General features: G+C 42.8%; 1 protein-coding gene across 2 annotated transcripts in view; it reads left to right on the plus strand.

The window, feature by feature from the left end:
- The first annotated feature begins 324 nt into the window (after positions 1-324).
- ARID3B (AT-rich interaction domain 3B) overlaps positions 325-20895 on the plus strand; it is a 55429-nt gene continuing 34858 nt past the window's right edge. For both annotated transcript variants that reach the window (XM_081227446.1, XM_081227447.1), the window contains exons 1-2: positions 325-672; positions 3245-3890. In XM_081227446.1, coding sequence (XP_081083572.1) covers positions 3321-3890 — 570 coding nt within the window. In that variant the 5' untranslated portion in view covers positions 325-672; positions 3245-3320. The remainder of the gene's footprint in view (positions 673-3244; positions 3891-20895) is intronic.

A 20895-nucleotide genomic window follows, 5' to 3' on the forward strand; every position in this document is an offset into this window, starting at 1 on the left:
CAGTATATGGCACCTTGCCCCCACTTTTGGAACCTGGGAAGCGAGAATACTAACCCATGTGAGGGAGCTCCAGGGGACGCAGCATCCTCAGAGAACAGAGAAAAGCTGATCTGGAAGCGGGAATCTCAGAGGAAGATCGGTTTGAAGGTAGGAGCCTGGGGAGGGGACCGAAGCAGCAGAAAACCCTGACACTCCTTGTCCTTTATTTACCTTCCTCCCAACCTACCGCCCGCCAACGCTACACCAACCTCCACAACTAGAAAACACTCAGAAAAGAGTGTAAGCAGACCGGCTCTTTTCAACTCCCCGCGGATGTACTCACACCGGAACTCCTCCATGTCTGCGCTTCCCCATTGGCGGAAGCTTCCGCCAGCTTCTACTCACTTCCGCCCACGACTCAGTTGGGCGGGGCTTTCCCTAGAAGTCACTTCCGCCCGACCCCGCCCCTCGTTCCCTTTTTGGCCGTTTCCGGCCTCAGGCCCCGCCCCATACCGTGTGACCCCGCCCCCTTCCCGCCCCGGGCCGGCAACCCGGCCCCGCGGCGCCGCTTCCGGTGCGGGCCCCGCCCCGGCTGTGGCCCCCGGCTGCGGAGAAGTCCGAAACGCAAGTGCCGCGCCGGGGCCTGAGTGGCTGCGTCTTCCACCGCCGGCGGACCCGGAGCGCCCCGTACAGGTAAGCCGCGCGGGTCCCAGCTCCCTCAGCCTCGGCGGGAGCGAGGGCTGTGGCAGGTGGAGGGGACGGCGGAGTAGGAGGAGAGGCAGGTGTGTAGGGGAAGACGTGAAAACGCGGGCCAGCGGAGCACGGGGGCCAAGGAGGAAAAGTGAGAGCGCTGGGAGGAGCCCGGAGGCGCCCTCGCCCATTAGGGTGATATGAGATAAAGGGATGGGAATAGTGAGGGGCCCCTGGGAACTGAGAGGGCTAGAATAGGTGGGGTTGGGACAATCTAAGAAGAGCCGGCGGATTGGCTGGGAGGGCTCAGTAGAGGTAAAAGTGATAGAGTTGGGTTGTGGGGGTATAAAGAATAGCGGGGGGTGGAGGTGTGGGGCTTAAAGGGGGCTGAGGCCAGAGGGATCCGGCAGCGAAGGTAGAGGGAATGGTGGGCGAGGCCGGCTTCAAAGCTGCAAGGAGTCCGTTGCGCCGGGCTTAGAGGTTCGGGAACTTTAGGGGAAATGGGGGAGGGAGCCGTGTGAAGGGATGGAGTGGTTTAGATTTCTGAGACCTAAGTTTTCTAAAAGTAGGCAGGAGGTATTGTTTGGATCAACTAGCTGCTTAGGGACAGGGGAAAGATAGGCTCTTTGGGGGAGGGTGTGTGTATCGAGTTGTAGAACTGAGTCATCTCAGTCTTAACTAAAGAGGCTGTGAGACACCACCCCCTCTGCTGGGGACAACATACAGAGAAGATGGTGCCACAAGATGAGAAGCAGTTGTTCAATGACTGGCAGGACTTGCATGAAAAATTATCCCGCTTGTGATTGATTGATGTTATAATGTTGTAAGGAGAATTAAAATGACCACCGAATTATTTTCTTTATTCTTTGGTTTACTTTTCTTTGATGCAAATTGTTTTTATTTTAAATGAACACTTTTGGCAACTGGATTTAATGTGGGTGTAAATCTTTTCATGCTTTGTTACACCATAAAAAGGGCTATAGCAGAATGAAAGTATTGCTTCCGGCATAACTCACACTTTCTAAAGTGCCAAGAGAGGAAGTAAAGGGAGTAAGAGGCAAATTGGAATTTGAATCTTTCACAGAATGCAACAGACAAAAGCAGTGCTTCTAAGATTAAACAGAAAATGAGAATTTTAAAATTTCTACTTTTTTGCCTAACTTTTTTCTCTAACCCGGTTTTTTAAAAATGCCTAAATCCAAACAGTTTTTATTGCTAGGAGTGTGATTACTTCCCCATGAATTTTTGAAGATACCTAAATATTTAAGTTTTGGGTTTTTTTTTTTAAATCTTTCTACCCAGTCCTAAAACAGTGGAACAACGCAAATATCAAGTCCCAACCTGTGCAGTGCAGCTTCTTCTTTCATGTGATGACAACATTGTACGCCATGTTGCAAGTCCTGTTAACCTAAAATTTGCCCATGCATAGTAATCCATTCAGTTATGGAGACTTGCTGAGGAAGCATAACTCAAGTGAGGTTTGCTGGGGATGGGGGCCTGGAAAGGAGGAAGGGAAGGGGGGTTGGTTAGAGGAGGAGAGGGTGTGAAAGGGGTGTGTGTTTGGAGACTGATTGGTAAGAATGCTGATAAACCTGCCCCCAGAATACTTTTGGCCTGAAAGCCTTTTCGTTTTGTGTTCGTCATAGAATGTCATAGAAGTGAATCAGAAAGAAAGGGGTTGTGAAGAGATTTACTAGGCTGTTTATAAAAAAGAAGCTTTGCCTCGTTTAGACAATATTGATACCTGTTTCCAATTAATTACCTTAAAAATCTCCAGAGGAATTCCCCCGTTTGTTTTTTGAGTGCCAATTGCAATTTGAAACTCTTGCCTGCTTGCGTGTTTCTTTCTCTCATGTTGTTGAAATTGGATTCTTTTTGAGGCTATAATGTCTGGTTAGCATTGGCTCAGCCCACTCAAAAAGCAGGCTTGGCAATTTGATCTGGGAAATTTTAAAAGTTTAAACCTAAGTGCAGTTTGCTAGGTTCTGCTTTTCTATGAGAGAAATCTTGCTGTCTGCCTGATAGCTCTATGTCTTGCTTAGATGGTAATATCTTTCTCTGATGGGCCTGGGAACCTAAGCAATATTCTCTTTCTTGTAGGCAGGCCCTTCTTTCCCTTTTTTTTAAATTGTGGTTTTCATACTCGCAACCTCTGTACAGTGCAAACCCAGTTGCTTTTTCAGTAATAAACAGATTAATGTTTGATAATGTTGAGGAAGAGATATTTGAACACAGATGTTTGCAGACTCAATGTCATCTGGATTTACTTCACTTTAAACCCACAGTAGTCCACCGCAGCTGAGATTCATCCTGTATTTCTCCTCTTAAATCCTGTTCCTCTTCTGCATACTTTTCCTTACCCAACTCCCACCACCCCCTACCCTGCCCTATCCCACCTCAAACTCCCACCACTTACTCATCTTAAAACTCAGGTTTACGAGCATATGTTTAATGCTCAGAACTCATGCCCTTTACTGGAGAAAAGAAAACCTTTTTATACCTGCTTTACATTGTTGGTTTTTTTGTTTTTTCCTTTTTCTTTTCTCCTTCTTTGTGGTTTCTATTAATCACTTAGAGGTTTACACCCAGTAAACCTGGGCTGTGCCCAGGTTCAGAGCCATGCCAATCGGTGGGTGAAGCTTGAGGCAGTGATGGAGCCACTGCAGCCTCAGCAGAAGCAGCAGCCGCCGCAGCAGCAGCCACCGCCGCCACCACAGCCACCACACCTGGCTCCTCTGCAGATGGACGCCAGAGAGAAGCAGGCTCAGCAGATGAGAGAAACCCCGTTCTTGTATGCCCAGAAGCTGGTCACACAGCAGACTCACCTTTCTGCCACACCTGGGAGGCCTTCTGGCAGCCCTGCCCTGGGTCCCTTAGCCAGAGTTCCACCAGCCCCAGCAGTGGCCCGAGTGTTTGAACGGAGCAAGGTGAACTCAGAGCCTGAGGAGGAGGAAGGAGGTTTGGAAGATGAGAATGGGGATGATGAAGTTGCAGAGGTGGCTGAGAAAGAGACCCAGGCTGCTTCAAAATATTTTCACGTGCAGAAGGTGGCTCGCCAAGACCCCAGAGCAGCACCCGTATCTGGTCTGCTTCCAGCGCCAGGGCTCCCACCACATGGACAGCAAGCTAAAGAAGACCATACCAAAGATGCTCCTAAGGCCTCAGCTTCAGTCTCCACAGCAGGGCAGCCGGGCTGGAATCTGGATGAGCAGCTCAAGCAGGTCAGTCTTTCTGGTATGGGGGCATTATTTGTTCTCCCTAAAGGGTAGCCAGGGAGAGGTACTGGACTTCCAGGGTCTGTGCCAGTCTGTGCCTTCTCAGCCTACTTCAGCGACCAGCAGCCTAGACATGAATAGACTGAGTTTTTTCCTCATAGTTGTTTTCTTGATTAGAGCAGTGAAATGTGTAAGTTACTCCTAATATAGATTGTTCCAAGTTTAATATGAAAGACTAAGTACAGTCTTTTTTTTTTTTTAAAGGAAGAATGAGGTTGCAACAGAGTTATGAGGGATATCTAAAAATGAGATGTGTGGCTAATTTCAGTTTTTCTAGTAGTAATTTGATAAGAGAACAGTCTTGCCTAACACAGTGTCTTAGCTCCAGGCTAACCCAGGATCATGCTTTTTAAGGTCAGTTTTGTTGTTTTGCTGCTAAATATAGCTGATGAGAACCTTTTGCATTGTGTATATTTTCCAGCAAAGAGCCTTTAGACATGATTTCATTTCACCCTTATATCACCTCCTTTGAAGCAGGGCAGGGTAGACCTCACAATTCCCTTTTTATTTTTTTTGCTGGGCTGTGCGGCTTGCAGGATTTTAGTTCCCTGACCAGGGATTGAACCCAGGCCATGGCAGTGAAAGTGCGGACTCCTAACCACTAGACCTCCAGGGAATCCCTCACTATTCCCTTTTGAGCCAAGGCAAGCTTCATTGATTCCCAAACATGGCAGAGCATCAGAGTCATCTAGGGAGTTTTTAAAAATATAGATTCCAGGGTCCTAATGAATTATCCTAGGGGGTAGAGCCTAAGGAATCTGTGCTCTTTGCCTTCTAATTCTTCTTGTCTTTCTGACTTGCCATGCCGCTTTTCTTCACCCGAAGAATGGGAGTGATGATCAGTTCTTCCAGGCTAAGTGACCCGTTGGTGATTAGGCAGGGAGTTCATAATAAAGCCGGTAATATTTGGGTACTCCCCATAAGCACATACACTCCACGTGGTCCAGTGATGCTGTTTAGAAATTAGTTGTGAAGGGCTATGGATTTACACAGGGCATCCGAGAAGTCATATTAGAAAGGTCCTTTGCAAACTGAAAACTCAGCATCTTTCTATCAAGGCGCCCTGCCTATGCAGTTGATCTGAGTTTCACAGTAGCAGTGTTTGTAGTAGATCCCAGAGCCAGCAAAGTGGGGTTCAAATCCCATCTATTACCCTTGTGATCCTTTGGTGTAGGGTTCAATTCCTTTGAGCCCTCTGAAATCAAAATAACGAAGCCTACCTCCAAGGATGTTGTGAGGATTAACAGAACCAGCATGTGGTGGGTAGTAGTGCTCCAGGTGCTTTTTCATGCAAACAGTGCCATCCTCTGCGGCATCCACACAGACATGCTCGGAAGCAGGGGAGACGCTGAGATGCACAGAGGTTTTCCCTCAGATCACCAGGGAGGTAGTGGCAGAGCTCGGACTAGGATCAGAGAATGCCAGCTTCCCCGACAGCAGCAGCCTGGCCGCCAGCCCAGATCCGCCTCCCGGCTGATTGCTTTGGTTTAGCAAAACATCTGTGACTTGCCGGCAGCCCCCGCACTGCTGTGTGGTTGGCAGAGTTCCATGCTGGCCGCTGAGTCAGCTCCTAGTGGGATCCCGCCCTGACAGCACTGGGAAAGTTCAGGCCCGAGGTGGCTGGGCTGCCCCCGCCTTGGCAGCTGGCCAGCCTCTGCGTGTGTGCGGTCGTTCCTAGAAAGTACAGCCTCGTGCGAGGAACAAGTGGAGCTCCAGAGCCTGTCTGTCTTCAGGAAGTGCAGCAGGTGTTGAGGTCAAGCCATTAGAGCTTTGAAAAAAGACACTCTGCAGAAGTGGCGTGTGCGTGCACACACGTGTGCGCCATGCAGGCACCCAACACTGGTTCTAGACAGCATCAGCCCCATGGCTGCACAGCTCAGTGCTTGGGAGGCTGGCTTTTGGCTTCTGAAACCCTTTGAGTTCATTTTAAGTTTCCGAGGCATACTCACTAATTATAGACTGCCTGGCAGAGCACCTGCCAGAATGTCTTTAAATGCCAGCGGAACTGAGGCCTGATCTCGCACCCTACATTTACCCTCCCCCTGGATTTGGAGATCAAGAGCTGGGTTAGGGGGTCACTGGGCAATGATGACTTTAAACCTTTGATGTGTACCTCTTTTTCTCCTTTTGAATTTAATTTTTCAAGATTGATTTGGTCTGTGCCCTCCTCCTTTATCTAATCCGTCTCCTAACAGTGGTAAATAATGTTCCTTGGGATTTTTAAAATGTTTTAGTTGTGCTATGGAAGGGGGACTAAAAAAAATAATATCCTAATGGAGAGCCTTTAGAAACTACTACAAACTGTGAGACTAGCTTTTCTTAAAAATTATTCAGTCTTTTGTTTCTTATGCAGTTAGCTTCCAGAGAGCGGAAAAAGATCTTATTAGTGGGTGACAGTGTCCATTTTGTTCTTTTACATAACAAACTTTTACAGAGGCTTCTTTAGGCCAGGCCTCTGCTCCAGGGGCTAAGGCATGCTTCTCCCTTGAAGAGCTCACCAGCTAGGTTTAGCAGAGGCAGTGTGGGAACTCAAGGGGGACTGAGTCTTGGGTTGCAACAATTTTACTCTGTCCTGACTCATTTAAAGCCCAACTGTCCAGTCTGAGCTATGCTGCAGATATTTTAAAACAGTTCTGTTTCAGATATTCATACACCAAGATAAAGTTGATTTTGTCTACAGCATAGCTAACATAGCTTGGTAAATCAACAAAAATACTCAAAAGTATTTACAAGATTTGGGGCTGGTGTGGGGGCCTCAGCGGGCATCTGCCAACTGCAAAGCAAAATTTGGAACGCTTAAGGGCTCCACAGATTATCTTTTGTTTCTGAAATCACATTCTTATAACATGTAAAGTCAAAATTATTTCATATTTTCTCCTTGAAGAAACTCTTAGAAGGTAACTTGCTTCTCAAGGCCTGGATTGTTAGAAAGAGTGTGGCATCCTCTGACACTAGAGCGATGGGAAGATGGATAATGCCGTTGAGCCAAGCTTCTAAAACCCATCAAATTTCAATGGGCAGAGTAAATAATTGTAAAACAAGACAACAGAGAGCTGAGTGTCCCTTCTCTCATGGGAGATCAGGAGAAGCCTGTCAACATACAACCAGCTAGGGGTGTTGCTGGCCTGTTAGGGGTGGTCTTCTGTCCTTCTGGAAAGAGAGCAGTTCAGGCAGTGCAGGCTTTGTTTGTCTTGAGCCCATTAATGGAGCCAGTTTTCCAGAAGGGCATAGACTCCTTCCCATAGGGTAGGAAGATGAATGATGGCTTAATGGGCATATATGAGAGCCAGAGAGTGTGTCTGGTTTTCTGTATACTTTGGCAGTCTCTTGGATTACTGAGTGTGAGAAGGAGGAAGGTTGACTGACTGACTGCTTGGTCTCCAGAATCCATTACCAAGAGTTCCTCTAAGTAGTGAGGTGTGGTCTCTCAGGCTAGGCCTACTTTTCTGGGTACGTACTGCATGTCTTTGGAACATTTGATGCTTTTAGTAAAGATTGTGCAGACTATTACCTGAAAATAAATAAGATCATGAGCTTTCTCCACTTTCTTTGTAGGTCTACTTTGCATGGCCTAAGCTCCGATATTCATAGTGGAATCCATCTAGGTCAGTGTTTCTCAATTGGAGGTGATCTCCGCAACCCCTCCTTCTCCCAAGGGATGTTTGGCAAAGTCAAGAGATATGTTTAGTTGTCATGACTGGGGCAGGTGGAGCTGTGCTGCTGACATCGTGTGGATGGAGGCCAGGGATACTACTAAACGTCCTGCAATGCACAGGACAGTCCCCCACAACAAAGAATTATCTGGCCCCCAAATGTCAGTAGCGCCAAGGTTGAGAAACCCTGCTTTAGACTGTGTAATTAGAACGAGAACATATGCTGTGCTTTCAGACACTGCCCTAGACTCTTCCTTTGTGTTTTGGTCCTGGTAACTGAAGTGTTTGGCAACCTTGAGTTTTCTTCACTTCTGTTTTCAGTATCCGTGTTGAGTTTGTGTCTTCTGTCATCATCTGGGTGAGCAGACTGTCCATCACTTGGGGGAGGATTGGGACCTAGAACTTGCGCTCTCTTATTTGGCTCTATCAGTGGTTCTTCAGCCCACTGTTCCATGATATCTAAGATATCAGTGGTGATTTGTGAGAGTGCTCCTTCGCCCTTCTAGACTTTAACCCCAAAAGGTCAAGGCATAAATACTCAGCGAACTTGTTATGTAGTAAATGATGTAATTATTAAGTCAGCATTGGTTTTGGAGCCAAAAGATGTGGATTTAGATCCTAACTCCACCACTTGCTTGCTATAGTGCTTGGCACAGATGTCCTACCCTACTTTTCTGAACCCATGCATACATTTCTCCCAGAGGATGATAATTCTCTCTTGCCATCCTCAGGGAGCAATTTTAAAGATATTACAAAGATGGAAGAAGAAAATGAGGGTGAAAAATCTTTGTAAAATTTATACCATTAGGCAAAGATTAGGTTGAATTGTCATTAGCACCTAAATACTTTTTGAAGCTGTAATTTTTCAATTTTTACTATCTTTGTAGGGTAAGATGTTCCATAAATCTTAGTGCTCTAAAGCAACTCCTTTTCAAATTTTCTAGAGCTGTGACCGAACTCTAGTATTCTAGGATTCCCTGAAGCATTTCAGGATTATGTGAGTTCAAGCCATTGCACTCCTGAAGCTGCTTCTTTCCATATTAAAATAGGGATATTTCTCCTTTAGGTAGAAGTAAGCTTTGTTTATGTTGAATTCTTATAAATACATGATTAAGGACTTAACTTGGGTCTTTATCTTTCTTAGCAAAGACTAATCCCTCCATGTGTGTCCCAGATCCCATCCCCTCCTAATTTTCAGGGGCCTGCTTCATCAGTGAACCCATTTCCCTGACTCTTGGGACTCTCTTCTGAAGTTTATTCCACACTAACACATGTTCTACTATCCCCAAATTTAAAAAAAAGTCTCCTTTTAATCAGTAAATCTGCCTGATTTGATTGCTACCAGGAAATGAGAAGTCACTTTTTATTTTTTTAATTTTAATTTTATTTTTTTTGGCCACAACACTTGGCTTGTGGGATCTTAGTTCCCTGGCCAGGGATCAAACCCGGACCTTCTGCAGTGAAAGTGTGGAGCCCTAACCACTGGACTGCCAGGAAATTCCCGAGAAATCACTTTTTAAAAACTTTCCCTTGACTGCACATCTCTTTCCAACATGTTCTGTAGTCCTGACTATCCACGCACTTCCCACAACAAAGCCTCTCGGAAATCGTTTGCACTCCGTACCTCCACTTTGTCACCTTCTTCTCACCCTCAGCACACTTCAGTCTGGCCTCTCTCTCTTCCATATCCTTGAAGTTCCTCTTGGTAAGGCCTCCTAGTGATCACCATGTTTCCAAGCCCTACCTGCTCCCACCTCATTTGATTTCTCTGCAGTATTGAATTCAGTAGACTCCTCTCCTTGAAACATTTCCTTTTCTTCCTTTCTGTAGCCCCTCCATTGGCTTATTTTCTTTAACCTCTTTCTCTTCTTCTATCTAACCTCTAGAACTCCAGGTTCCCCAGGGCTCAGTTTTAAACCCTCTTCTTTATATGCTTTCCCTGGGCAATTTCTTTTACTTTCATGGCTTTAACTACTGTCCACAAGCCACTGACTCAATGTGCATTGTTTGAGCCCATGTTTCCATTCTGAGTTCAATGGATATATTCCCAACTACCTTCTTGGGATGTTTTACTTAGATGTTTTACTGGCACCTCACGTTTAATACATGTAACTCTTAATTTCCAACCTACTCCCATGCAATTATTTCCTCTATTTTCCTTCTCTGTAAAGGACATTTCTACCCACTTCGTCATTCATATCAGAAACCTTAGAGCTGACTATCTTTGTATACCTCCTACTCTGTCACTCCATCTGGTAATGTCCAGTTCATCACCAATTCTTATCAGTTCTCCCATCTAAATATCTAGAATCCTGCCACTTCCCTTCTCCACCATCACCTACTTAATCCACGCTTCTTACCTACTGTTGTAACTATCAACAAGTTTGTGTCTTCCCTCCTCCATTCTCATTCTCCACACAGCAGCTAGAGTGATCTTCTAAAAACCAAATCAGATTATGTCACTACTTTAATGTCCTCGAAGGTTGTCATCAGTTGCTCTAATTGTAAAACCCCAAATCAGCATAATCTGATCCCTGCCTGCTTCTCCAGCCTTATTTTTGCCAGTATCCTGACCTATCACTGTACTCCAGTCACCCTGGCCTTTGCAGTGCTAGTCGTTCTGCCTAAAACACTCCTTCAGGCTCTTACCCCAGCTTCCGTTTTCACCTTAAACATCACTTTCTTAGAGGCACTGTCTTCACCTTTAGTGTAGGTCATGTTACAGGCGTAACTTGGAGATATGGCGGATTCGGTTGTGTATATCACAATAAAGTAAGTCACATGAGTTTATTGGTTTCCCAGTGCATATAAAAGTTATGTTTACATTATACTGTAGTCTAGTAAGTGTGCAATAGTGTTATATCTAGAAAAACAGTGTACATACCTTAATTAAAAAATGCTTTATTGATAAAGCATACTAACCAGTATCTGAGCCTTCAGCAAACTGTAATCTTTTTGTGATAGTAACATCAAAGATCACTGATCACAGATCACCATAACAAATATAATAATAATGAAAAAGTTTGAAATATTTCGAGAATTACCAAAATGTGACACAGAGACGTGAAAGTGAGCAGATGCTACTGGAAAAATAGCACCAGTAGGTGTGCTCCAGGGAGGTCGGCTTGGTGCTTTGTGACGACCTAGAGGGGTGGGACAGGGAGGGTGGGAGGGAGGCTCAGGAGGGAGGGGATGTGGGGATGTATGTATACTTATAGCTGATTCACTTTGTTGTACAGCAGAAACTAACACAACATTGTAAAGCAAGTATACTCCAATAAAGATAAAAATTTTAAAAATTGGTGTGCTCAACGCAGGGTTATCACAAACGTTCAGTTTCTAAAAACAATGGAGTACCTGCAAAGCGCAGTAAAGCAAAGCACAATAAAATGAGGTATGCCTGTATATGTTGTCACTGAACATTATACTTTGTGTGGTTTATTTGTTTGATATGAGTCCTGTACTAGATGGTAAGCTCTAAGAGGACAGGGACCTTGTCTGTTTTGTTTATCATTGTGTCCCAGCACCCAGCAGAATAATGTCAGATAATAGGCGCTGCATAAATATTTGTTTCTTCTGCTTTCTTTTAATTTGCCCTTTTTTTTTTTTAATGTAAAGAGCACCATTTCATTTCTTTAAAGAAATGCTTTTTTTTTTAAGAGCAGTTTTAGGTCACAGCAAAATTGAGCAGAAACTACAGTGATTTCCCATATACTCTCTGCCCCCACGCATGCACCGCCTCCCCCCTATCAAAATCTGCACCAGAGTGCTGCATTTGTTACAGTCGATGAACCAACACTGAACCATCATTATCACCCAAAGTCCATAGTTTACATTGGAGTTCACTCTTGTTGTTCATTCTGTGGGTTTTGACAAATGTATAATGACATGAATCTACCATTATAGTAACATACAGAGCAGTTTGGTTGCCCTAAAAATCCTCTGTGCTCCAGCTATTCATACCAACCTTTTCATATTGGCTTCTTTCACTTAGTAATATGCATTTCAGTTTCCTCCATGTCTTTTCATGGCTTGATAGCTCATTTCTTTTTAGCACCAAATAATATTCCATTGTCTTGATGTGCCACAGTCTGTTTATCCATTCAGCTACTGAAGGACATTTTGGTTGCTTCTAAGTTTTGGCATGTATGAATAAAGCTACTATAAACATCTGTGTACAGGTTTTTGTTAGACATAATTTTTGAACCCGTTTGTGTAAATAACAAGGGACATGATTTCTGGATTGTATTCAAAGAGTATGTTTAGTTTTATAAGAAACTGCCAAACTGTCTTCCAGAGTGGCTGTACCATTTTGCATTCCTACCAACAATGAATGAGAGCTCCTGTTACTCCACATCCTTGCCAGCATGTCGTGGTGTTAGTGTTGGGGATTTTGGTCATTTTGTTTAAATTGAGTTTTCATTGAGATAATTGTATATTCACGTGCAGTTCTAAGAAATAATTTAGAGAGATTCCTGTACACTTTGTCCAGTTTCCCCCAATGGTAACATTTCATAAAACTGTAGTATACTGTGACAGCCTGGATATTGACATTGATATGATCCACTGATCTTATTTAGACTTCCTAAGTTTTACGTGTACTCTGTGTGTCTGTCCTGTTTTTAAGCCTATTTAGTTGTATGTTTAACACATCTGAAATTCTTTTTACTTAACAAATGCATCTGAAGCTGCAGATTTCTCTCAAAGTTGCTCTTTTGCTGTATCCCACAAGTTTTTTTTTTTTTTTGGCGGTACGCGGGCCTCTCACTGTTGTGGCCTCTCCCGTTGCGGAGCACAGGCTCCGGACGCGCAGGCTCAGCAGCCATGGCTCACGGGCCCAGCCGCTCCGCGGCATGTGGGATCTTCCCGGACCGGGGCACGAACCCGCGTCCCCTGCATCGGCAGGCGGACTCCCAACTACCGCGCCACCAGAGAAGCCCCCACAAGTTTTGATATGCAGTGCTTCCATTGGTTAGTACTAAACGTTTCAAAATTTCAGTTGTGATTGATTCTTTAACCCATGAGTTGTTCAAAAGTATTTTTTAGTTTTCGAATATGTGGGTTTTATCTTTTTAAAAAATATTATAGCTTATAATTAAGCTCTAACCATTGTTGTTAGAGAACTGGTGCGTTATCAGTTTTCTGGAATTTGTTGTGATATCCTTTGTGTTGGCCTTGTGTATGATCAGTTTCTATAAATTCTCCATATGTGCTTGGAAAGAATGTATATTCTATATTTAATAGAGGTGGGGTTGTATATCTGTATGTTGGATCAAGCTTTTTAATTGTGTTATTCAGATCTTCCTTATCCTTACTAAGTTTGTGTGATCACTTTCAGAAAGAGGTGAATTAAAATATTCCAGTGTAAGACTGGCTTTCTTTTCTTTTTTTCTTTTTTTTTTTTTTTTTGCGGCACTCGGGCCTCTCACTGTTGTGGCCTCTCCCGTTGCAGAGCACAGGCTCCGGATGCACAGGCTCAGCGGCCACGGCTCATGGGCCTAGCCGCTCCGCGGCATGTGGGATCTTCCCGGACTGGGGCACGAACGTGTGTCGCCTGCATTGGCAGGCGGACTTTCAACCACTGCTCCACCAGGGAAGCCCATGATTGGCCTTCTTTTGATTAGTATTAGTGCATTTTTTCCTTGTACATTCCAGTCTTTATATATTGAGACCACATACAAAAGACCTATAATCTGTCTTTTTTATTTGGTTAATTTAATCCATGTAGTTACTAGAACTGGTGATACATTTGGACCTATTTCTGCCCTCTAACTTTGGATTTCCAGTTTAACCATACTTTTTCTTTGCTTCTTGTTTTCTCCTTTCCTGTCTTTTGTTCATTTGATTGAATATTCTTTTCTTTTTTTAAAAAAAATTAATTAATTTATTTATTTTTGTCTGTGTCGGGTCTTCGTTGCTGTGTGCAGGCTTTCTCTAGTTGGGGCGAGCAGGGGCTACTCTTCTTTGTGGTGCACAGGCTTCTCACTGTGGTGGCTTCTCTTGTTGCAGAGCACGGGCTCTAGGTGCATGGGCTTCAGTAGTTGTGGCACGCAGGCTCAGTAGTTGTGGCTCGCAGACTCTAGAGTGCAGGCTCAGTTGTTGTAGTGCAGCAGTCTTAGTTGTTCCACAGCCTGTGGGATCCTCCCGAACCAGGGCTTGAACCCATGTCCCCTGCATTGGCAGGCGGATTCTTTTTTTTTTTTTTTTTTTTTTTGCTTTATAACAAATTTAATCAGTTATACATATACATATGTTCCCATATCCCCTCCCTTTTGCGTCTCCCTCCCACCCTCCCTATCCCACCCCTCCAGGCGGTCACAAAGCACCGAGCTGATCTCCCTGTGCTATGCGGCTGCTTCCCACTAGCTATCTACCTTACGTTTGGTAGTGTATATATGTCCATGCCGCTCTTTCACTTTGTCACAGCTTACCCTTCCCCCTCCCCATATCCTCAAGTCCATTCTCTAGTAGGTCTGTGTCTTTATTCCTGTCTTACCCCTATGTTCTTCATGACATTTTTTTTCTTAAATTCCATATATATGTGTCAGCATACAGTATTTGTCTTTCTCTTTCTGACTTACTTCACTCTGTATGACAGACTCTAGGTCCATCCACCTCATTACAAATAGCTCAATTTCATTTCTTTTTATGGCTGAGTAATATTCCATTGTATATATGTGCCACATCTTCTTTACCCATTCATCCGATGATGGACACTTAGGTTGTTTCCATCTCCGGGCTATTGTAAATAGGGCTGCTATGAACATTTTGGTACATGTCTCTTTTTGAATTATGGTTTTCTCAGGGTAGATGCCCAGTAGTGGGATTGCTGGGTCATATGGTAGTTCTATTTGTAGTTTTTTAAGGAACCTCCATACCGTTCTCCATAGTGGCTGTACCAATTCACATTCCCACCAGCAGTGCAAGAGTGTTCCCTTTTTTCCACACCCTCTCCAGCATTTATTGTTTCTAGATTTTTTGATGATGGCCATTCTGACTGGTGTGAGATGATATCTCATTGTAGTTTTGATTTGCATTTCTCTAATGAGTAAAGATGTTGAGCATCTTTTCATGTGTTTGTTGGCAGTCTGTATATCTTCTGTGGAGAAATGTCTATTTAGGTCTTCTGCCCATTTTTGGATTGGGTTGTATGTTTTTTTGTTATTGAGCTGCATGAGCTGCTTATAAATTTTGGAGATTAATCCTTTGTCAGTTGCTTCATTTGCAAATATTTTCTCCCATTCTGAGGGTTGTCTTTTGGTCTTGTTTATGGTTTCCTTTGCTGTGCAAAAGCTTTTAAGTTTCATTAGGTCCCATGTGTTTATTTTTGTCTTTATTTCCATTACTCTAGGAGGTGGGTCAAAAAGGATCTTGCTGTGATTTATGTCATAGAGTGTTCTGCCTATGTTTTCCTCTAAGAGTTTGATAGTGTCTGGCCTTACATTTAGGTCTTTAATCCATTTTGAGCTTATTTTTGTGTATGGTGTTAGGGAGTGATCTAATCTCATACTTTTACATGTCCCTGTCCAGTTTTCCCAGCACCACTTATTGAAGAGACTGTCCTTTCTCCACTGTACATTCCTGGCAGGCGGATTCTTAACCACTGTCCTTTTCTCCTTTACTGGCTTAGAAGTTATGCTTTCTGTTTCTATTCTTTTGTTGATTAGATTTAGACTTTCATTACTGACTTTTTATACTGCTTTCTTTTTTATTAATTAATTAATTTATTTGGCTGCACTGGGTCTTAATTGTGGCACTTGGGTTCTTTGTTGCTGTGTGCGGGATCTTCGTTACAGCATGTGGAATCTTTAGTTGCGGCACGTAGGATCTAGTTCCCTGACCAGGGATTGAACCCAGGCCCCCTGCATTATGAGCGTGGAGTTTTAACCACTGGACCACCAGGGAAATCCCCTACGCTACTTTTAAACAATATTAGGATCTCAGAAATTCTAATGTAGCTTGTGCCTCTCTACTTCCATCATCCAATATTCCAATTTGTTTTACCCCCACCCCCAAATTAGGGTTTTTTTTTTCCCCCTACCAGTCAATAGTTATTTAAACTTCCCAACAAGTTTATCCATCTTTTTTTTCACCATTACTTCTTATATCCCATTCTTTCCCTTTGGGTTCAGTCTTCCTTTTTTAGCAACTCTTTTAGCAGAGATTTGTATATAGTAAACTCAGTCTTGGTATGCCTGAAAAAAATTTTTTAAATGTATGTCTTTCTTGGGACTTCCCTGGTGGTGCAATGGTTAAGAATCTGCCTGCCAGTGCAGGGCACACAGGTTCAATCCCTTGTCCGGGAAGATCCCACATGTCGCGGAGCAACTTAGGCCGTGTGCCACAACTACTGAGCCTGTGCTCTAGAGCCTGCGAGCCACAACTCCTGAGCCCACGTGCCGCAATTACTGAAGTCCACATGCCTAGAGCCCGTGCTCTGCAACAGCAGAAGCCACTGCAATGAGAAGCCCGCGCACCACAATGAAGAGTAGCCCCCGCTCGCCACAACTAGAGAAAGCTCGTTAGCAGCAACAAAGACCCAATGCAGCCAATAAGTAAATTAATAAAATTAATAAAAAATAAAATAAATGTACGTCTTTCTTTATCTTGCCCTTATTCTTGTACGATTGTTCATAGCTTTAGATTCTAGATTGACCATTATACATCTTAACGCTTTGAGGGTATGATCCCATTTGTCTTCTAGTGACTATTTTTGCTGTTGAGAAGTCTGTTATCAGTTTAATTGTCACTGTTGTGGATCTTTTTTTCCTCTTTCGTGGCTTTAAAATTTTTACTGACTCTGCTATTTTGCACTTGTATTAGTGTTCTGGGTTTGAACATATTTTTATTTACCCCACTTGGGCCTTGATCTGCTCCTTCAACCTGATTTGTGTCATTTTTTTTTCTTGGCTGCTATTTTTCCTTGACCCCTATTCCTTTTTTTTTTCTTTTTAAAAAATATTTATTTGGGCTTCCCTGGTGGCACAGTGGTTGAGAGTCCGCCTGCCCATGCAGGGGACACAGGTTTGTGCCCTGGTCCGGGAAGACCCCACATGCCGCAGAGCGGCTAGGCCCGTGAGCCATGGTAGCTGAGCCTGCGCATCCAGAGCCTGTGCTCCGCAACGGGAGAGGCCACAACAGTTAGAGGCCTGCGTACCGCAAAAAAAAAAAAAAAATTTATGTGGCTGTGTTGGGTCTTAGTTGCAGCACACAGGCTCTTTGTTGCAGCGCACAGGCCTCTCTCTAGTTGTGGTGTGTGCGGGCTCCAGAGTGCGTGGGCTCAGTAGTTGCACCCTGTGGGCTTAGTTGTCCCGCAGCATATGGGATCTTAGTTCCCTGACCAGGGATCAAACCCATGTCCCCTGCACTGGAAGGCAGACTCTTAACCACTGGACCACCAGGGAAGTCCCTTGATGACTATTGTAATAGAAGTATTTGAACCTTCTCATTTAGCCTTCTTTGTATCCTTTCTTTTATAACCTTATCTCTTTATGTCTTTCTCCTGCATTCTGGAATATTTTCACATTCTGTTTTCCAGTTTCTAATTCTCTCTTCAGCTCTGTCTGTACTACTTAATCACTTTTTAAAAAATTTATCTTAATATTCTGTTTTAATATCTGTTCTTTTTTGGTTTTAAAAAATCTGCCTCTTCTTACCATATGGTTTCTATTTCTTCCTTTAGCTCTTTGAGCATCTTTAACTTTTAAAAAACTTTATATGGACTTGTTAAAACTCTTTATTATGGGGATTTCATATATACAAAAGAAGAGAATGGTAATGAACCACCTGTGTCCTTCGCCCAGCTTTTAGCAGTTACCAACCAACATTCTGCCATTGTTTAAACATGCTTGTTTTTGGTTTTTTTTAATTTATTTATTTTATTTATTTATTTTTGGCTGTTTTGGGTCTTTGTTGCTGCACGTGGGCTTTCTCTAGTTGCGGCGAGCAGGAGCTACTCTTTGTTGCAGTGCACAGGCTTCTTGTTGCGGTGGGTTCTCTTGTTGCAGAGCACGGGCTCTAGGTGCATGGGCTTCGGTAGTTGTAGCATGCGGGCTCAGTAGTTATGGCTTGCGGGCTCTAGAGCACAGGCTCTGTAGTTGTGGCACATGGACTTAGTTGCTCCATGGCATGTGGGATCTTGCCGGACCAGGGCACGAACCTGTGTCCCCTGCATCGGCAGGCGGACTCTCAACCACTGCGCCACCAGGGAAGCCCCAACATGCTTGTCTTAAAGATGCTTTTAGAATGTCTGTATGTGTATAACTGAGTCACTTTGCTGTACAGTAGAGATTGGCACAACATTGTAAATCAACTATACTTCGATAAAAAATAATTAAAGGTGCTTTTCGATTATTTTATTATTATCTCTAATTCTTGGGGTGCAAGTTCTTCTTGTGTCATGTTACTCTCCCCTTTGATGGTTTGTTTCCTCTTGCAGTGGTTTGTTTTTGTTTTTCAGTGTAATCCTATTTTGAGTTGGGATTTGTTTCCATGGGAGTCCCATGTGTTTTGGATTATGGAAGCATTCCTAAGGGAGCTTTGTTTTCTCCCCTGCTGGGGCCCTACAAGTTTAGCTGGTTGTCATTGGTTTGGGGTATGAATTTGGAGTTTACATTTGTACCTGGTGAGAGCCTGGGTTTCCATTTCTTATGGACCCTCTTTTTCCATGTGGACTCTAGCAGATGGCAATGTTCATCACTTCTTCTCCAGGTTGGTGGGCAGTTTTTTAGGCCCTAGTTCATGGGAGGGTGGAAGCGTAGTCCTTCCTAGCCTCTGGCTTTATGCATTTATCTCAGCTCTGGTTCCTGGCATGCAGGAGGCCTGCAGCCTGGACTCTTCTCCCATAGGGGTGATTAAATCCCCAGTCCTCAGCCCTCAGCTGTTAAAAACTATATCTAGGTCCCTTTTCCCTTGAGCCCTTCAGCTTCGGTGCCTGCTCACTGCTCCCTGATCCTTCCTTTTTGTTTCTGGCACTGTGGGCTCTTGGTTTCAAGCTTAGCTATGTGTGTAAGGGGTGTGGAGTATTAAATTTTATCTAGCATGTCTAGTGAGGTTTTCTTTGGAGACGGGGAGGTGGTAGAGTTGGTCCACATCAGACTATCCTTGCTCATGATTCTGTTTGCTATTTTGGTTTTTTGCTTGTTTGTTTTTGATTTTTAATAGCTTGGACTTTTTTTTTATCTCTCCTGTGCTGGGTATTTGCCTTATTTCAATGAGTTGTGTGAAGTAAGCCCTGATATTATCCCCCTTTACATGTTTGTTTTATTTTACAGATGAGGAAAGAAGGGTGAAATGGGCTGCTTTTGGTCTCAGAGTTGGGAAGCTGGGCTATGAACACAGGTGGTCCGACTTCTGCCTCCATGCCTCTCCTCTTCCTATTCCAGAGAGAGCAGGGCAAGGATAATCTTTTCTCAGTGGTTTCATTACTTTAAAAGTAACTTTATCTATTCTGATTTTCCAAGTAATTCAGACTCATTTTAGAGAATATAAAAATTTGTAAAGAAGAAAATATAATCACCACAACCATATAACTTAGGTATAAATGTAAACATTTTCTTCTATTTTTTGTTTTGTTTTAAATGCCTATTACAGACATTTTTTTTTTTTGGTTTTATTTTTGTGCCCAACCTTTATTACCTAACAGCCCATGAGCAATTTTTATAAAGTGTTTATTATTTTAAAGTGTTATTTTAAAATAGTTTAATTTTTAAAAAACATATTACCAAAGTTATATTGACTCATAATTTTTAAAGTACAGAAATGTGTAAAGTAAACGTCGGCCTTACTTTCCACAGATCATTGTTGTTAACAGTTTGGCCTATACCTTTTCAGAGCTTTTTCTCTTCACAAATACATTTGCTTGTTTTTAACAACTTACTTTTTTATTCGGGAGTTTTACAACTTTTTTACTCAGTATTATGACTGTACTTTGATGCATGTTTATAAAGATTTATTTATTAATGTTTTTATAACCATATCTCAAAATTATATAAGTAATGTAAATAGATGCTCATGAAAAATTGAAACAATATAGGAAAATACAGAGTGAAAACTTACAGTTTTAAAACATATTGTAGTGTTCTGTTGCCTACTCTTCTCCCTCCCATCCCAGAGGAGGCCACAGTTAGGCATGAATCAGCTTCTGTGGCTGTTTCTGTATATTTACCTATTTAATGTGTAGTCACAGAATGTGTGAGAGTCTGTGTGTTTAGTATAAATACAAACTATCTTTTTAGATGCCGTTTGACCCTTTGCCCTTCTGTCTGTATTTCTGTGGTAGGATAGATTATTCTAGAAGTTGAATTTGCTGTATCAGAGGGTATATGTATATTACTATCTTTTCATATGTTTATTTGCCTTTTGTATTTGTTCTGTGACTTACCCTGCTTTTAGCCTTTGCCTATTTTTCTTTCTTTTTTTAACTGTGAAAAGCACATGAGATTTACTCTAACAAATTTTTAAGTGTATAATTCACATTATTAACTGTAAGCATAATGTTGTACAGCAGATCTTTAGAACTTTTCCATTTTGCATGATTGAAACTTATACCCATTGAACAGCAGCTTCCCATTTCCCATCCTTCTCCCCTCAGCCCCTGGCAACCACCATTTTACTTCCTGCTTCAATGAGTTTAACTACTTTAGACACTTCATATAAATGGGAGTGGCTTATTTCACTTTATCTACATTTATTTAAATTTTTATTGACATGTTTACATTATTTAGCATAATGCCCTCCAGGTTCATCCATGTTATCACATATTGCAGAATGTCCTTTTTTGTGACTGAATAATATTCCATAGTGTGTATAAACCACATTTTCTTTATCCATTCATCCATTGATGGACACTTAGATTGATTCTATATCTTTTTTTTATTTTTATTTTTTATTTTTATTGTTTGCTTTATAACAAATTTAATCAGTTATACATATACATATGTTTCCATATCCCCTCCCTTTTGCGTCTCCCTCCCACCCTCCCTATCCCACCCCTCCAGGCGGTCACAAAGCACCGAGCTGATCTCCCTGTGCTGAGCTGATCTCCCTGTGCTATGCGGCTGCTTCCCACTAGCTATCTATATCTTGATTATTGTGAACGGTGCTGCAATGAGCATGAGAGTACAGATATCTCTTCAAGATCCTGACTCCAGTTCTTTTGATTAAATACCCAGAAGTGAATATTGCTGTATCATATGGTAGTTCTATTTTTAATTTTTTCAGAAATCTCTATACTCTTTCCCACCAACAGTGTACAAGGATTCCAGTTTCTCCACATCCTCTTCAATACTTGTTAATTT

This window comes from Mesoplodon bidens, assembly GCF_964165515.1.
Source record: "Mesoplodon bidens genome assembly, chromosome: 3".
Taxonomy (NCBI): Eukaryota; Metazoa; Chordata; class Mammalia; order Artiodactyla; family Ziphiidae; genus Mesoplodon; species Mesoplodon bidens.